The sequence below is a fragment of the Etheostoma cragini genome, chromosome 14, assembly GCF_013103735.1.
Source record: "Etheostoma cragini isolate CJK2018 chromosome 14, CSU_Ecrag_1.0, whole genome shotgun sequence".
Taxonomy (NCBI): domain Eukaryota; kingdom Metazoa; phylum Chordata; class Actinopteri; order Perciformes; family Percidae; genus Etheostoma; species Etheostoma cragini.
In genome coordinates, this window is record NC_048420.1 from 4,615,058 (window position 1) to 4,634,579 (window position 19,522).

General features: G+C 40.7%; 1 protein-coding gene and 1 long non-coding RNA gene across 3 annotated transcripts in view; one reads left to right on the plus strand and one right to left on the minus strand.

Annotated features, from left to right (window-relative positions):
- LOC117956411 overlaps positions 1–9,862 on the minus strand; it is a 21,300-nt gene extending 11,438 nt beyond the window's left edge. The window contains exons 1-2 of the long non-coding RNA XR_004659257.1: positions 9,742–9,862; positions 2,002–2,012 (exon numbers count right to left, since the gene is read on the minus strand). This is a non-coding gene — a long non-coding RNA (uncharacterized LOC117956411). The remainder of the gene's footprint in view (positions 1–2,001; positions 2,013–9,741) is intronic.
- thsd7aa (thrombospondin, type I, domain containing 7Aa) overlaps positions 1–19,522 on the plus strand; it is a 181,804-nt gene that overhangs the window by 130,543 nt on the left and 31,739 nt on the right. For both annotated transcript variants that reach the window (XM_034891400.1, XM_034891399.1), the window contains exons 11-20: positions 692–795; positions 2,939–3,133; positions 3,988–4,254; positions 6,479–6,657; positions 6,830–6,835; positions 7,555–7,688; positions 11,903–12,056; positions 14,467–14,608; positions 14,727–14,839; positions 15,497–15,617. In XM_034891400.1, the coding sequence (XP_034747291.1) occupies positions 692–795; positions 2,939–3,133; positions 3,988–4,254; positions 6,479–6,657; positions 6,830–6,835; positions 7,555–7,688; positions 11,903–12,056; positions 14,467–14,608; positions 14,727–14,839; positions 15,497–15,617 (1,415 nt within the window). The remainder of the gene's footprint in view (positions 1–691; positions 796–2,938; positions 3,134–3,987; positions 4,255–6,478; positions 6,658–6,829; positions 6,836–7,554; positions 7,689–11,902; positions 12,057–14,466; positions 14,609–14,726; positions 14,840–15,496; positions 15,618–19,522) is intronic.

The following is a 19,522-nucleotide window of genomic DNA, read 5'->3' on the forward strand; positions in this document are numbered from 1 at the left end:
ACATATATATTATATATATAAATATGTTATATAGGTTTGGGGAAAGCTCGTGGGTGGGCTTACGGTTCTGTGACACGTGAGAATACCGGGCCAGACATGAACCCCGCTCTCCCGGGTGAAAGTCCTGTGTTTGACCCCCCCCCAGAACTACCTCCCTACGCGGAATTTTCCCCTGACATACTACTCACCAAACTCCGTCTAGATTGTGCTTGCCCCAGTACGTTCTACACACACGCCTAAGGGTGCCTTTTTTGTTGCATCACACACGGACAGCCACTGGCCAAACGTCCGTATTTTACGAATTCGAAGTGATAACGGGTTGTTCCTGTAGGGAGGAATTTATAATTTCCACTGCCACCTGCTGGCAGTGCTTTGCATGGCGTTTCCATGTGGGGAGTAATGAAATCAGAGCCTTGACACCAAATATCAACTCTGTACATTCTCTACATTCATATATTAGCCTAATGCCTTCCCCATAGAGTTGGCTGACTGAACTGTGAATGTTTCTCCCACTAGCAGCAATGCGTTAAGAACATCAGTGTGTTGTTTGGTCAAGCCGATGCTTATGAATATTTTCATCAAGGTTTTGTAGCAAGGCATTTAACTTGTATTGGTGTTTTGTATTTGGTCCAATGAATACAACCACCATCTAACCCTCCCTTCTCTGATTCGTATACCTCTTCTTCTCCAGGTGGAAAACCCACAAATGGCGGCGATGCCAGCTGGTTCCATGGTCAGTTCGTCAGGACAGTCCCGGAGCTCAGGAGACCTGTGGACCGGGCCTGCAGATTCGGGGTGAGGACAGACACATGCACAGACAACAAAAACCTTTGCATCTGATTTACCTCTCTATATGAACACATATTGGGTATTCAATTCAATTTTATAGCATTTAAAAAGAAAATGAAATGGTTTCAAAACAGTGATTGGACTAAACTTTGACATTATTATTCATCAACATATGTTCCTTTAATCTTTGCTTTTAGTGAAAATATTTCAAAATTGACAAAAATGTCCAAAACGTTAACGTTGAAAAAAAAACACTAAAAAAGGCATTAGACATACAGTAGCTGAGTTGGGGTTTTCGTGGAGATCTGCGTCCACTGATCTGATTCTTCCATCTTCATGCTCATTTTGCAATAGCCTGGAATAGGGAAGTTAACATCAAAGCAGTACCTGCGGGCTGCGTATAACTCCAATTTCCAATAATGGTATGGGACTGGGAAGAGGGATGTGAATGTTACAGTTTAAGTGTAACAGAGTCTCAAATCTCACCTTCTCAATTTAACAACATAGATGAATTATACTCAGAACAATAAAGTATGGCTTAAAATGCCAGTGTGTCCGGTTATTCAGAAGGTGGGAAGACAATCTCAGGACTAAACAGGTACTATTCCTTTAAGGTGACTCAAGTGTAACACTACTACCTGTGGCCTGAGGAAGAATTGAGGCAGACAGTCGTCTTGTTATCAGTGCACACACTCCGACTCCTATTAAAGTCTCAGAGACAGAGGCCATTATCTGATTCCAATGAAGAACATCCTGCTCCTCCATCTTGGAAGGCTCTTGTCATTATGTACCATTACCTGTAATAGTATACTCTGAGCTGGAGAGACACAATTCAATAGAAGCCTCTTACTATTCACCCACTCACTCAATACAGCCTGTGGAAGGCAATAGCCAGCATAAAGCATTTGCCATGAATGTGTGCTTGTGTGTGAAGTAAATGTTGTGGATATGCAAAAGGAAGACGGTTGTCTGGATCTTGGTGTTTTTATTGTTATCATAATGTTACCTGTGTTTCTTTACTATATGGCAGTTTATCACACTCATAAGTCTCACACTAAGCCAATGTGAACTAACACATGCCACAGTACTACACCCATTGGCTATTTAAACCCTTAGCCAACCCTCTACATCATGTATGTGCATTGATCCGGGGACGTCTGTGGGTTGAAAGCTTGAAAGTCTGTTGGACTAGATAACCACACACATAGTCACTTCTGGATTTACTTGGGTATGTGGACCACTAAGGGGCTGGGGCTGCATTAAATTATATTTTGCAGTACTTCTAATGATTTAATTTGATACTTTTAAAACCGTTGAAAATATGTACATACTTTTACTTCAGTAACATTATAAAAGCCAGACTTTTACTACTAATTTGGTATTGGGCTGTATTGGTACTTTTACCTATATACATGAATATATGATTACTTGAATACATGAATACTTCTTCCACCACTGCTGTGTGCAATGTGAAGTGCTGCACTGTAAATGGTGAAGACAGAGAATGTAGCAATCGCCAGATGACAGGTCAACTAAGATTATTGGTCAGGGTGTATTACTCTCTCAGGGATAAAAACATAGACAGTAAAACCATAACTATGTCTCCAGGAGGCCAGTGATTGTCAAAGTTGGGACCCCCAGGGGTCCATGGCTTTCTGTTCGGGTGTCTGTGAAAAGTTTTCAGATTCATTAATTTGTATTATTTTGGCTATTTGTTTTTACAGGCTTCATTGTTCAATTAATACTATATAAATACTTTGATCTATAGTTAGAATCTATCGATTAAATTATAATCTAACAAATCTAATAGAAACTAAGAAACATACAGTACATATGAAGTTATTCCAAGGGACATACATGGGTCTCCTGTATATTACTCATCTTGTAAGGGGTCGTTGGCTTAAAAAAGATTGGCTCCATCACTCCATGTAAACATTCTATCTTATACAACCATCATCATTTTAAAAATGACTGAATACATACAGTCTAAATGTTAAAAACGTTAAGGTACAGTACATTAGGTACATACTTACTATGGAATATCAGACTGAAATACCTCAGACACATGGATGACTCACTTTCTCAACACAGACGTTGCCCACAGCAAAATAAGAAGTCATGAAAATCTGTTTGCTCCTTTCCCCTTAAGCTGTTTCATGCCGGAAGAAGGATGGTGGTCAGGCCGACGTTGAAGCTTGTCTTAAGTTTGCCACCTCCATGCCGCCTCTCACACAACTATGCCAGCTGCCCTGCCAGGAAGAGTGTCAACTCAGCACCTGGTCCAAGTTCTCCTCCTGCACAGCCGATTGCGTGGGCGTCAGGACGCGCAAGAGGATGCTAGTTGGTGAGTGACACACTTCAGTTCATTGCTGCCATCAATCTTTAAAGCTTAACTGTCACCAAAATGCAACCTAGGGTGTTTTTGTGAATGCACTTGAGTCAAACCTTTGTTTAAATGCATAATTCAGAAGGAAAAGCCACTTTTAAGATTTACTGTATTTTTGTTTTTGGCCTTTTGAGTGAGAGTGCTACACTGTAACACAATTAATGTAAAATTTACAGTAACTTACTGGCAACAATAGTCCAGCAAGTTACTGTTAATTTTTTTTACAGTCAAGGTGCCGTACTTCATTTACAGTATTTTATGTATTCATTGTAAATTAAAAAGCAATTAAACACAACATAAGATAAAAAAGTAAAAATGCAGTAGTTTACTATTAACATAACTATGGTGGCTATACTGTGATTTTTTTTTGTGACTACTGTGATTTTGTCATGTTGACAAGGTTGTGATATAAACGTTACAGCATTCCACTGAAAAAATCATATACTATGATAGCATCAAAATCACTATTTTTAAAACACCAAGATGGTTCGACATAACATTAAACTTTTCTCCAAATATCACCAGGGGCTCTACACATGAACTCAGCATTGAGAAAATTGTTTGTGTACACAGAGTTTACTAAAAAGAAAGGTTTTAACAACTTACTGTAGCTGTTGTTTACACTAGCCACCATCTTGTCCTTTCTATATCGAGATTCTTGGTTCCACAGGGACATGCCCAATCCAAGCAGGCTTCCACTAACAGCCACTAAGCAGCCTCAGTGTAACTGCAATGGGCTCCATGTCTTGCACTAGCACCAATAATCATGACATGGCAAAAATGTATGTAGTTAATAAGTTTGTTTTTTGTAGGGAAGAGTAAAAAGCGTGACCAATGTAAAAACAACCAGATGTATCCCCTGAGTGAGACCCAGTACTGCCCATGTAACAAATACAACGCCCAGCCTGTTGGCAACTGGTCGGACTGTGTGCTACCTGAGGGCGGTCGCATGGAGGGTCAGCTGGGCATGAAGGTCCAAGGTGACATCAAGGAGTGTGGCCAAGGATATCGTTACCAGGCCATGGTGTGCTACGACCAGGACAACCGCATAGTGGAGAACTCTCGCTGCAACAGCCATGGTGAGTTTCCCATGCTCAAATTAGCCACTAACCCTAAGCCTAACTCTTTGTCATGTGGAGAAACACCAGCACTTAAGCAGGATTTATGGTTCTGCGGGGGCTCTCCGTAGCGCTTACGCTGTAGCCTGCAAATGTGGCCTGAAGTTCTTACTTGTGCGTTGGTGTTGTTCTAGAATATCTTTTTAAGAGAATAGCAGAGTAACAACTCCAGAAGCATTGAGGGAGAGTGTCTCCCCTGTGCTTTATGACCACAGTCAAAAACCCTCTCCTTGATTTTATTATGTTTATGTTACAAAAAGTTAAATTTTTTGACAAGCTCACATCAGGCTACGATGCGGAGTACGCTGTAGGGTCCAGATCTACATGTACCTACGGCATAGGTTCATTTGATTTAGCATCATCCGTTAATAAGTAATAAATAAATGAAGATCAGCCAGTGGCAACTGACCGGTATTTTTCCATACAGAACACCACAAAAGATGTGTTCTCTAAATGAATTTTCTTATTTTGGAGGACCTTTTGGGTGGGACCAACCTTGTTGTTCTTGACAACCGGTTGGGATGTACTAATGATGTCTTAAACAACCTATGTGTACATTTCCAAACTAGCCACTTGTTGTGGTTGTAAGAGTACTGTCTGTTCCTAAAGAGTAGCTTATACCACCACAAAGCCTTATATGGAGGAGCATATAGTGATCTTGGTAGTCAACCTTTCTCCTTCCAACAGTCAACTTTGATTTCTTCAACCAGGACTACAATCTTGGCCTACCCTCAACAAAACAGACTACAATAAAATTGAGATTACAGATCAGCAAATTATCAAATGTCTCTATTTTGTAAGGCTCATATGGGTTGTTGTGGAAGGCACAGACAATCAGCCTATTTTTGGATATAACGTATCTGAGACTTCAGAGGAGACAGAGCCTAAAATGGGCTGTATACTACTGTCTCCACAATGATCTTATTTTTAGTCATGCTGGGGGACTCTACGCACAAGAGAACAACATTTTCATTTAATTTAATTTAACTGAAATAGACCACACTTGTTCTTTGGAAACCTTGGCTCGGAGGCAGAGTTGTTGGCCCTTAACTACAAGATTGGCTGTTCAATCCCAGGCTCCTCCGACAATATGTCAAAGTGTCGGTCTATAGCTGTACACTACTCCTAATACTAAGTTTGGGATAAATGTAGTAATTGAATTTCACTGTATTTTATTGTCAATTTTACGTTACAAATACAAGGCTAACACTTTACTTGAAGGTATCTAAATAACAGTGACATGACACTGTCATGACACAGTCACAGTCATTACAATGTTATAAACCCTATCCCTAACCATACCTGGTCATGACAAAACTGAATGACATTTAGTAAAAGAAGCATTTTGTCATAAACATTTATTACTTGATGACAGTGTAATGTCACTCTTATGTAGATGCCTTCATGTAAAGTTTAACCGAATAAAGTTTAATTTAAAAAAAATACATTACATGTTTTTTTCAGTGAGCAATCCTGTCCACATATCTGCGATCAGTCAGCCTCTTACAGGGATCACAGTTGACCTGGCTCAGTGTCAGTTATCAGTGTCCTTTTTATCAAAACTCCAGTGTATATTCAACAATCAATAAGGGAAACTTGGTTACATATGTGCTGCCAGCGGCCCAAATCTGTCAGGCCAATTTGCATCAGCTGGATTAACGTCCACAGTATATTCCAATCCAGGGAGAAAAGGGAATTAAGAATCACAGTGCTGTTGCATTCTGCACCTTAGCCTTGGAAAATAGAGAACACATCAAAGCACTGGGGGGAATGAGCGTGTCTGTTTGCTCATTGAGAATTCCGTCTTGCCGTGAGTCAAAGCTTTGCTCCCAGTATGGGGCTGCTTGATGGTATCTGGCTGTAGCTGTTAAAAGATACTGAACTCAGAGTTGGTGCTGCTGCTTGCGTTTTCTTAGATTTAGAGTATTGTGGGAGTAACATGATGAATGTTTGCTCCTTTTTGCGGATGGATGTCTCTTCTTGCAATGGCTGAAGATCAGTGATGTTCAGTCAGGGAAAGCACTACATGGGTAAATCTGGTGTCTATCAGGGAGTACTAGCGAGAATGCTTTCATGCTTGAGAAAAGTTTTAGTTTGGCATAAGTCGGTTTTTATTAAGTTTGGACATGTCAGTTTGTTATGTATTGTATTGTATTTGTTATTTATATGTATGTATTGGCTGCAGGTTACATTGAGGAGGCTTGCATCATCCCCTGTCCATCTGACTGCAAACTGAGTGAGTGGTCCAACTGGTCGCGCTGCAGCAAGTCCTGTGGCAGTGGGGTCAAAGTTCGCTCCAAGTGGCTCAGAGAAAAGCCTTACAACGGCGGGAGACCATGTCCTAAACTAGACCATGTCAACCAGGTGAGAGAAGTCGAACGAACAGCTTTCTTAGTGAGGTGCGATGTGTTTGCGTATTTATTGCCATAACTGTACCTTAATTGTATATTTTGGTTAAATTCCTCAGTACAATAATCTGATTTCGCAATTTTTTGTTATTCCTGTCTCTTCTTCGATGAATGGATTCCATCCACAGGCTCAGGTAAGTACATGTTTGTGTTTTTAACCCATTTATGTCGAAAATATTTATTTTTATCTACAGTTTTTACTTCACTTCTTAAATGTGTTTTTCTTGTGCAAAGTCAATTTGTTAAAAAGAAAACAATTACTAATTGTCTAATTTAGCATGGATTTTAATCTGATAAATCATTGTCAGACACTGCAGATCAGTTCCAGATTTTAAAGTGCTCATATTTTGCTAATTTTCAGGTTCATAATTTGATTCAGAGGTTGTACCAGAAAAGGTTTATGTGGTTTAATTTTCAACAAAAACTATATTTGTTGTAGCCAACCAAACATTGCTGCAGCTGCTCTTTTCACCCTGTGTGTTGAGCTCTCTGTTTTAGCTACAGAGTGAGGCATCTCACTTCTGTTCCCTCTTTGTTGGGAGTCGCATATGAACAGTTTCAAACCATTAGCCAGTCCGAAACAGAGTATCATGGCGTTCCCTGACAGTACCTAGGTAAGGACTACTAGCCAGTCCGTTGCAGAGTATGAGGGCATGCTAGGCGAACAGCTAGGCGAGCATTATAACGTGTGTTAGTCACGGAAGGCTGGACTACAATAGAGCTGTTTGGAGAAGGTTGTGAACAGGGTTTTCATTTGGCAAGTCCCTTTTGGGAGGGGATTTGGGGCTTTTTTTACTTTTTAAACCTATAACATGCACAAAAAGATAACAAAATACAATACTGTGTGTGTCAGGTGTATGAGGTGGTGCCGTGCCTCAGTGACTGTGGCCAGTATGTCTGGCTGGCAGAGCCCTGGAGTGTGTGGAAGGTCAGCAATGTGGACCTAAAGGATAACTGTGGGGAAGGTGTTCAGACCAGGAAAGTCAGGTAAGCTGAAATCATGTCTACACGGCTTGTTTCAATCTGCATGCTTGTCTGCACTTGTGTTCTCATAAACTTTTGCAACAAACACTGCATTCAGCAAATTAAGCCCCAAATTCCTAGACGTGGGTTTACAAATATACCAGCATGCACTACAATGATGGAAGACAGCCAAACTCACAACTGTTACTACAGTTATTTTCTTTCAGACAACAAAACAATAAAGTTTATGTCATCATTTTATCAAAGAAGGGCTCAGTTTTTTTGTGATCAAATGTTATTATCTTTTAAGGCACAACATACTGTATATGCAGTATAAATACAGATATAATGACTAAACGAGTAAATGCAGCAAGAAAAAACTATCAACAGAAAAAGGGGTGGGGGTTCTTTTTCTTTGTTTTTTTCTTTCTTCCTCCATGTCACCTCTGGGGCTCTGTAATTACATCCATCAATAAGCATATTTTCTTTTGGCATCCTGACTTGATCTTTATCTGTGTTACATTACAAATTTGCTATTCTATAAAAGACCAGACTCCAGTAAATCTGCACATTTGAAAACTTTTCTTTTTTTGCAGCTATAAAGCCTCAAAACAACAGCTTATTAAATGTAAAGGCTTAAATGTGGTTAAGAAGACAAAGAGATGGATTTGGATTATAGCTCAACCCAGTCAAGTTTGATAGAGAATCATCAACACATTTCCCTAAAAAAGCAATACAAGGGCAATCTTAAAACATCTGTAAACATGCCCCTGGAGTATTTACAGAACCAAAAGGACAGTTATTGGAAGTAATAATACACACATTGTGAAATAATGTTAGCGTACTATAGGCCCTTTGCAATCAACTGGTTTGCTCAAATTGTAACTAGCATGTCATACATTAGACCATATCGTATTTTATTCCAATCCAACCATAAATCACAAGCTCTCTATCCCTGGTCTTTATTATGAATAACACATCAGTAGTTACCACAAATTAATGATTATATAATCTTGAAAACAATCCACGAGATCTTGCAAATGGATTTGAATATCTAAATAAAGGATGATCAGTGTAAAAACTGATCATCCTGTGTTTATCTGATGAGCCTGTGGCACCTTGTACGGTAGCCACGGCCACACTGCATAAATGTGTGTGAATGGTGAATGGTTCCTGTACAAAAAACACTTTGTGTAGTTGTTAACACTAGAAAAGAACTATATAAGAAAAGTCCAATTTACATTTACTTTAGCCAGTGGTGACTGTCATGGCACTCCGTGTGTCTTGAGAGACAATGTTACTTGTAAATGAGAAATGAGAGGACCCTATACAACTGATTTCATAAAATGCCAAACTACAATGCCTATTAGTGTGTAAATGTCTTGGGTGGACCAAGACACACTTGAAAGTTGCTTTTTTTTTGAAAATGAGAATTGTGGCCGCCTGAGTAGCTCACCTGGCATATACCGCACCAACGTTCACTTCTCAACCCAGCAGCTGTGCGTACTACACTGGTCTGCGGCCCTTTTGTTGCTTCTCATTCCTCCCTCTCTCTCTCCTTTCATGTCTTCGGCTGTCATGACTTTAACGTTGTCACTCCCCGATATGAGTAGAGTGCAGATTTGAGTCGCGCATGCTCAGATTTAAACGGTTTACGGCATAAGATGTCATACTGAAATTTGTGAAATCCATGAAATAATAAACTTGTCTTATTACAAACAATTATAGAAGATGGAAATCATTTCAAAAAACGTTGTAGCTATCTATTATTGTTTGATTGCTAACATTAGCTGAAAACGCCATTTAATTGACAGCCTTTGTTGTGTTTGATTGCTAGTTTGTAGCCAACAGTGAACCAACTTGGTTAAGTAGGTCCATTTCTACTGTATGGACATTAAAGAAGTCTCTTGTTAGCATCTTGTAGGCTACGTGAGACACAAAGTATGAATGTGAAATTCACATCTGCACTCAGGCAGTGACAAATGTTTTTATTGATGAGCATTCCTGGGCGCGCCAAGCTGTTGCCTAGTATCTGTAAGAGGTTTCACAAGTCACTTCAGAGGTATTGTCAAGTCACAAGTATATATTTCTTGATAGGGGTAACACAATATATGAGATAAAATGCCAAACATGTCAGATATATACAGAAATACAATGTTATGAAGCGGTTCCTTCATCTCAAATGATTTTCTTCGACTTGAGCACCAACGTACATACATCACACTGCTCTGCTTGTCGCTTGTTGCTGGCATGAGGGGTTAAAGAGCGAGCTCAGCTGCTTGTTTTATAAAATGGATGTTTAGTTGGGATGCTGCATTGATTAGACTGATCTGAGAAGAATCTCCCCAAAAACTTGAACTTGTTTCACACAGTATTTTCTACTTTATTCAACTGATGATTTTACCTTCTAGTGCTTAAGAGATGATGACTGAAGTATTGAATTTCGAGCTGTTCAGGCTGTCCATGTTTAACCTTGTGCTGCAGCCTTTCTGACAGTATTCAGTTTAGACTTGTGTCACGTTGAATAGAAATGTTACAGGTCTGACATTGTACGATTGTCTTGCGTGTGACTGGTAAAAGTATCTGTCTAAAGGCATGCTCATTAACAAGACAACACATATAACTCTCAGCAAATATCTCCAGTCCAGTGAAGTCATCAACAAACCTTCATCAGCTTTGCACTTTGACGAATCTCTTTACTCTGGGTAAAGTCTCTGGCTGCCCGTCGTGTTGGATGTGGAGCTTGGCCAGGAAACACAGGCTGTGTGTTTAGTTAGTTCCTGCAGGGCTTGCATCAGCTCGCAGAACCCGTGCTGTTGCTTGATAACCTCGGCTGTGTAATCTGGGAAGATTAGGTCTCGCTGTCTGGTGTACTCCAGGGTCTGTCCTGTTATCGTCTCTTTCACCTGGTAGTTGTGGACCTTGGAATTGAATGCACGAGGCCTGGTTCCCTCGCGTTTAGACAAGATGCTAAAGGGTCCAGAACAAGCACATTTAGATAAGACGCTAAAGGGTCCAGACCAAGCGTGTTTAGATGAGACGCTAAAGGGTCCCGACCAAGCACGTTTAGATAAGACGCTAAAGGGTCCAGACCAAGCACGATTAGATAAAACGCTAAAGGGTCCAGACCAAGCACGTTTAGATAAGACGCTAAAAGGTCCCGAACAAGCACGTTTAGATAAGATGCTAAAGGGTCCAGACCAAGCGCATTTAGATAAGATGCTAAAGGGTCCAGATCAAGCGAGTTTAGATAAGATGCTAAAGGGTCCAGATCAAGCACGTTTAGATAAGATGCTAAAGGGTCCAGACCAAGCTTGTTTAGATAAGACGCAAAAGGGTCCCGACCAAGCCCGTTTAGATAAGATGCTAAAGGGTCCTGACTAAAATTGTTTAGATAAGATGCTAAATGGTCCAGACCAAGCGCGTTTAGATAAGATGCTTAAGGGTCCAGACCCAGCTCTTCACTAGGATCAAGGTTGATCACATCCAAAAATGGCAGAGAGGTATTCCTACTGATCAATAGCTGAATTGTAGCCTAGGATGCCAGCCAAACCTATCCCCGCCCACAACAATTGAGGTCGGGAAGTTCTTGTCAAGACTTGAGAAACTATGCTCAAACCAGAGCTGTTTGGACCATTCAAATTGTCAGGGCTGGCTTTATACGATGATGGACAGATGATGATAAGAAGGCATCCGGTCTCCTTTCTCTGATGGCTCAGACAAACCCGCTTCTTCAGCCTGGTCTTCTTCGTTGTCATTATTAAGTTCTGACAGGACTGACAAATGCAATACAATTGGTTTGCTGTGTTGTTGAGTTCTAAACAGAGAATATGTTCATATATGCATTCATCTTTACTATTTCTTAAGTGTTGGTAAGTACTATGAGTTTCCTTAAATTCTTTTTACAACACCAGCAAAGGTCTTTTAAATCATCTTCTTCCTCTACTTTTTCCAGCAACAGTTGAGTTCTGTTAAGTCACACGTTACACACATCGTTGCCCTGATTGGTTGTAGGTCTATCCAATTGAGTGCAGAGGCATTGTCTTTCCTAGTTGGGTTGAAACACCTCGTCATCACAGACCAATGGAGCGGTATTGGACTTCTATTCTGACTTGGACCTGAGGATGCCCAGGCAGGATCAGGCTAGCTGAAATGAAAAAAGATTCTGTCATATCTGTCACAGATTCTGATGTGTTGTGGAAGTACACTAACCCGTACTTGAACCCCTTTGTCTTCAGATGTATGCTGAACACTGTAGACGGACCCTCCGAGCAGGTAGAGGACTACCTGTGTGATCCAGAGGAGATGCCTCTGGGGGCCCGCAACAGCCGACTCCCCTGCCCCGAGGACTGTGTGCTATCCGACTGGGGAGCCTGGAGTCCATGTCCATTGGTATAAATGACATATCATTTTCTCTGTCGGTGCTTTGTGTCAAACATCACTGTTAGATTCACAGTAGTGTTATCTGAATCATCATTCTTCAACCTTCTTTGGTCACCTCAAACTTCTGCATATGTTCAGCTACAAAAAACATTCATATAACAAAACGTCCAGCTCTTCAAGCACATGATGGGGCTTTCTCCAACATTTGTTCTTATCATTTTTTTTACAATGAGAGCTGGCTTCAAATCCTTCAAATCCTCTTCTACTTCAAAATCTATCTCGTCCTTCATTCTTTGCCACTATGCCAGTGATTAGTAAGCGTGATGCAGCATTGTCGCCAGTCATATTGCAACTACCGACAGTAATATGAAGATTAACACAACATTACTGTCAATTTACACACAGACACACGGTTCTGCATTGGTCATGTGTCCCTGCGTGGCCTTGTGGTAGAGCCTCTGTCCTCAATGAAGGGGCCGCAGGTTTGATTCTGACCTGCAGCTCCACAGCAAACGTGTCAAAAGAAACTCAGTCACTCAATGTCTGCATCGGCGCATATCACAGAGCGTGGCACAAACATTGTCTGATGCATTGTTGCTGAACGTATATTAGATTTATTCAAGTTTTAAATTACTTGTTTCAAATTATGAGTTTAACATTTTGCAAAAGGTCCGATTCCAGTACGTATCAAATGCTTCGCCTTCAACAGTCTTTTCTACTCTCAGTTTGAGGTGGCGTTAGTTCGTGCAAGATTTCTTTATATGGTCATTTACACCAGGTACGCTACTGCAGAATTTACATTACATACCCTGCTACATGCAGCTCAACCTAACATCAGTGAAACCTGTAATCTTGGTTGTAGATGTTATTTTCTCTCCAATTTTGGATCACAATACTGCTGGAACATAAACTGCATAGTTGTGTAGTTTTTGGGTAAAGCGCCCATATTCTGCCCATTTCCAGTTTCATAATCGTATTTTGAGGTTGTACCAGAACAGGTTTACATGGTTTCATTTTCAGAAAACACCATATTTTTGTTGTACTGCACATTGCTGCAGATCCTGTTTTCACCCTGTGTGTTTAGGTCTCTGTTTTGGCTACAGAGTGAGACATCTCCCTTTTATACTATCTTTGTTGGATAGTTTTTTTCCCAAGTTTGTATCCGTGTAAAAACACCAGAGACACAAAATAACACCCCAAATCCCAGAAAAGTGATTTTTTTTTCCAGAGTTAGAGACCCAAAATTCCTGGCCAATCAGAGCAGACTGTTTTGACAAACCTGGAAGTGAGCGTAATAGGTAACCTCTAAACAACATGCTATCCCATAGAGCTGTCAACTAGTCATACTAGATGCTTTAATCTTGTTCAGCGCATTCACTTTAATAGTAATAATTGATCATCAGTTTGAGCATTTCACTAAATTCTGTGAGACCAGGCTGGATGTGCTGCATCACCGCTGGTGCTAGAACGAACAGTAGCTAAGTTTCCATCCACTCGTCAATCGAACTATCTGAAGTTCGGTAAATAAACTCATGTGAATAAAGTTATCGAAAGTGTGTTTCCATCTAACGGCTTTAAAGTGAATAAAAACCTGTGCATAATGACGTCACATGCTGTTTTGCATCAAAGCGTTGTTGTGTTCTTATTATAGCTTTAGATGTCACTATTAACTGGCACATTAGCAACTTATGTAATATGCTGTATATATGTTTATATAATATAATACATGCAATATTGATAATGTGTTGGTAGACGGCGCAAGCCATTTTGTTTAGAAAAACTTTGTTTGCAAATGTTTTTTGAATGTTGTGCGATTCAATGCAAAAACGAATGGAAACGCCTTTAAATTCCTCAAAGTAATTTGATCGCAAAACAGCATGTGACGTCATCACTCACATGATAATTGTTTTAGCTACAATCATCTTGGGCGGCGCTAAGCACCGGATACCATAAGAGTGCGTCTGTTAAATAGTCTCAGGACGGAACTTTTTTTGGTGGAACATGTGTACGTTCAAAAGTTCTTTTAGTCATCCAACAGAGAACTCTGATTTGACAGATAGTCTAGCTAGCTGTTTGGATTTACCCTGCAGAGATCTGAGGAGCAGTTAACCATGGTTCTCAGAAATCCACCGGAGGTTCGAATGCCAACACAAAGAAAGCCAAAGGTGACGGACATCCGGCCAAAAATAAAGAACCTTTGTCAGAATCTCTGGCGTCACCTGAACAATCCCGGAAATGAGACAGTGGCAATATAGACTGCACTCTGCTGCATGAGTAGGCCCATTGCAGAAAACATTATCTCTAAACATGGTGTGGAAAGAGTTATCAAAGGTGACAAACGTACAGTATTAGCTTGTCACGTGTGCTCATACTGTAATACTATGTCTGAATGATTCCTGATCCTTCTTCTGCTCTTCAGCCATGCAGCGGGAACAGTACTCGAGAGAGGAGTGCTTCCCCCCTCCGCCAGCCTGGAGAGGAGAAGGAGTGTCCTCCGACTAAAGAGACAGAGCTCTGCAAACTCAACAGCAACTGCTTCCACTACTCCTACAACATCACTGGTGAGACTCAAATAGAGCCTCCATTATATGCAATTTTCAAAGCCATGATGAAATACATCTAATGTTGGTGGTACACGACTTTCTGAGTTGTTTTTGCTGAGGAACTGTCCCTTTGCAGATTGGAGTACCTGTCAGCTCAGTGAGCGAGCAGTGTGTGGAAATGGCATCAAAACCCGCATGCTGGACTGTGTGCGTAGCGACGGCAAATCCGTAGACCTCAAGTTCTGTAAAATGGTGAGTTGTGTTGCATTTCCTGTTAAAGCCGCTGTTTTTTTCTGACAAAGAGCAAGGCAAGGCAGATTTATTTGTATAGTACATTTAGTAACAAGGCAACTCAAAGTGCTTCAAGTAAAACATTAAAGAGCGGTTTAAACTATTAACTTGTTCACACTGGGTGCATAAGCCTCAATTATGGGCCGCTTAGCATAGATACGTGCCTGATTGTGCTCCTCGTCAGTCATAACGGACGGGTATTTCTACATGCGGGTCACAAAGCAATCCATCTCTCGCTCTCTCTGTCATAGAAAGAGGTAGGATGAGTGGGACTAACTGTGGTAGTCTGCGTATGTGACTCTCTCTGTCCGTCCGTCCGTCTCTCCCTCCCTGCCTGATTGCGTGTCTCGCGATCAGAAGACCACTAAAATCAACTTGAAACTGGGTGTTTTATTTTGAAATGTGTTTTTTATTTTTGTAAAGTATCCGCTGCGCTATGGTCTACCTATATGTGATTACCTGCCTGGCTTGAAACATTCCTTTAAAAAGGCAGCATCAAGTCTGAGCTGAGTGTGTGGTTCATGAAAACTGAACGCCTCTTCTCTATGTAAATAAACATGAATAAATATGAAAAGGAATGAACATAAAGAGGACACAAAGACCTGTTTTCTCTTGCAGCTGGGCCTGGAGAGAAAGTGGCAGATGAATGCTTCCTGTGTTGTGGAATGTCCCGTCAACTGCCAGCTGTCTGACTGGTCACCATGGTCTCAGTGCACCTACCCGTGTGGGCTGGCAGGTATGTGTGTGTTGTTCCATCCATTGCAGTGTTTCCACACCACAGTCACCTTTTGCTTGGTTATGCTGAGGTTGATTCTGTCTTTGATTTGATAATACAAAACTTTGAAATTTATGACAGATAATGCACTTTTTGTCTGATGTAGATCCATAATGCAGGACAACATGACTCTTGCTAATTGAATGAATTACATAATTCACATATACACATAATACACATAATAGTTTATGTGAATGTAAGCGCACGTGCGTCTTGTGTTTTGTGGGAATCCTTTACGCACATGAAACAATTGATAATTGTCTGGTTTGGTCCAGACTATGTTAAACCTGAGAGATGAGACAGAATAGCCCCCATCCAACCCTTGCACTGTACTCCACCAGTTGATCCCAATAGTTCAATTCAATTCAGTTTTATTTAAATAGCGCTAAATCACAACCGCAGTTATCTCGTTGTGCTTTTCATAAAAGAGCAGGTACTCTCTGATGTTATTTACAGAAACCCAACATTAGTAACAATACACAGTGCTGTTTGCGTTGTTTGTTGACCAGAAAAAAACATCCAAGATTCCATGACACGGTGCTTTTTTGGATGCTTTTATATAGACCTTAGTGGTCCCCTAATACTGTATCGGAAGTGTCTTTTATATAGACCTTAGTGGTCCCCTAATACTGTATCTGAAGTCTCTTTTATATAGACCTCAGTGGTCCGGGGCGGCTGTGGCTCAGTGGTAGAGCGGTTGCCTGCCAATTGGAAGGTTGGTGGTTCGATCCCAGCCCCTGCAGTCATTGTCGAAGTGTCCTTGGGCAAGACACTGAACCCCGAGTTGCCCCCGGTGCTGTGCATCGGAGTGTGAATGTGTGTGCATGTTTATCTGATGAGCAGGTGGCACCTTGTACGGCAGCCCCGGCCACAGTGTGTGAATGATGAATGTTTCCTGTAGATGTAAAAGCGCTTTGAGCAGTCGTTAAGACTGGAAAAGCGCTATATAAATACAGCACATTTACATAATACTGTATCTGAAGACTCTTTTATATAGACCTTAGTGGTCCCCTAATACAGTATCTGAAGTGTCTTTTATATAAACCTTAGTGGTCCCCTTATACTGTATCTGAAGTCTCTTTTTTACAGCCCTTATTTGTCCCCTAATACTGTATCTGAAGTGTCTTTTATATAGGCCTTAGTCGTCCCCTAATACTGTATCTGAAGTCTCTTTTATATAGGCCTTAGTTGTCCCGTAATACTGTATCTGAAGTCTCTTTTTTACAGCCCTTATTTGTCCCCTAATACTGTATCTGAAGTGTCTTTTATATAGGCCTTAGTCGTCCGCTAATACTGTATCTGAAGTCTCTTTTATATAGGCCTTAGTTGTCCCGTAATACTGTATCTGAAGTCTCTTATATATACATATATATATAGATTATATATATCTTAAATAGACCTTAAAGTAATAATAATAATATTATATTTTATTTGTAATGCACTTTACATTTAAACAAATCTCAAAGTGATACAGGTAAGAGGTATTTTTTTTATTTTTTTTTTTCCACTCTTTATTTTAACCCCAACCGGCCCGTCAGACACTGCCTACCAAGAGCCTGGGTCTGTCCCAGGTTTCTGCCTAAAAGGAAGTTTTTCCTCGCCACTGTCGCACTGTCGCTTGCTCTGGAGGAGACTACTAGAACTGTTGGGTCCTTGTAAATTCTGGAGTGTGGTCTATCTGTAAAGTGCATTGAGATAACTCTTGTTATGAATTGATAATACAAATAAAATTGTATTGAATTGAATTTAATCATAAAAGCAAAGTAAAAAACATCAGTGTAAAATATCTATAAATAGTGCAACAATATTTTTGTGCAAGATTAAAACTCATAAGTTAGGCTAAAAAGAAATGAAAGAAGTTCAGCGTTGGTAATCCATATTGATGTTAAAAAGCCTCAAAGTGAAATTTTCATGCCCTGGGACCTTAAAAACGAAGGCAGGCTTTCTGTTAAAAATGATGAAGTTATATGGAACATTAAAAAACGACAAAAAACTAAATCAAAACAACGCATAGATTAATACAGCAGGGATCATTCTGCTCTTTGTCATCTTAGTGTGGGAAGTGTGTGCAGATGAGCAGTGTTTGACTTCCCTCTATATTTACACAGCTTGTCTATTTTCTTTCTCTAACAGCAGTTATGGGCCCTGCGATTGATTGAAAACTACCTATAGCTGTGTAAAAAATTAGCGCCATCTTTTAAAAAGTGACTCAAATAAATACCTCATTGTCCAAGACACAATGTCAGGCAGCAGAGCAACCAAATGGGTGTTTGTTCATTTCACATGAAAGGAAATCAATCCAATCAATGTGTATCCGGGATCCTGTAGTTTTTGGCAATTCAGTTAATGCATTCAGTATTGGCACGACCCCTGGCTCCCCGGGTGGTGGGTGAACCTCATGCAGGCTCAGTGCTGGGACGTCTGGCAATGTGAGATTACTTTACTGTCACTATCTGATAAATCAAATGCCCCCTCCAAAAAATGATCTTAATTCGTTCAGTACCACGTATTGGCAAAACTCAATGCACATGGTAAAGCTGGCACCCAAATACACAGAGTCTATGGAGCAGGTAAACCCGCCCCCTCCACAGTGCTTACACGTCGTGTGTGGGACAGGTTCTTTTGGCTGAAGATGACACAGAACTGGTTTATAATTGGCACAGTATCCCTTTTGCTAAATTCAGAGGGACCCAGACAAACAGGGTCAGCGACATTACTCTGAAGTATTCTAAAAGTAAATCCATAGTATTATGTATACGTTACTTTACTTGAGTAATCTAATGGAATACATATACACATTACATGTAACACTATGGATACAGTAATCTGCAATGGAAAGAGAAAGAGTACCCCTGCCAACACTGGGGATCCATCACTGCTGAAGGTTGGCAGTGATCAGCTCTCAGTTGTCGGCCTCTCTTACGGTAATGGTGGAAACTAAAAACGCTTTATGACGTGAGAAATAATGGTTTTATAGCCCTAAACCAACTGAGTGAGGGATAATAATCTCCTTGCATGTAATTCCATAGGATCAGGCCATTGATTGGCGGTCCATTATGAGCGTGTGCTCTGGGGCTCAGGGAACACTCTGCTCTCCACGAGTCCTTGAGAAGAGCAGCAGCAAGAAGCAACAAGAGCAAATAGTAGATATGAAACCAATACTGGCTCTAGCTACTGTGGTAACCTTAATCTGTCCCCAGATGAGAAGGATTTCTTTCCTTCTGTGGTGAAACAGCTGGTAGCCCAAAGCAACAGAGGGCGTCCTCGCTTTCCTTCCTGTCTTTCTTTTTATCTCCAAGCTGGCTGCGAGGACATACGTTCCTGGAAGAGTTAATTTTCTGTTCTTTAGCCAGGAATAGCAATGAGCTGGATTTGTGATTTCAAGCATACCTGTAAGCAGCAAGTTGCTGTTATCAATGAGGCGGTTTAAAAAAACCTATTTTCCCGGATGTGTCCAACCTGTGTGCAAAGATAACCATGGCGTTGTGTGTGTTCTCCAGCCAAACACTGATAGTGACATCTGGCACAAGCTTCTATTTTCCCCAGCAGCACTCACTGCCACCCACTGCTCAACCCCAAACGCTGCCATGGACTCCCACAGGGAGCCCACAGAAGCAAAATACAAGAATTGTAATGGAGGACGATGAATGGTTTCTGTTGACATAAGGAGCTAGCATTATCTGCAAAGAAACCAGTGAACAGACATGACACAGGAGATGGTGAACTTGATTAGAAATCTGGGGCTCACGATCATCTGAGATTTGTGCAGGATGTATTTTAATCAAATCCCAACATACAGTGGGTACGGAAAGTATTCAGACCCCTTTAAATTTTTCACTCTTTGTTTCATTGCAGCCATTTTCCAA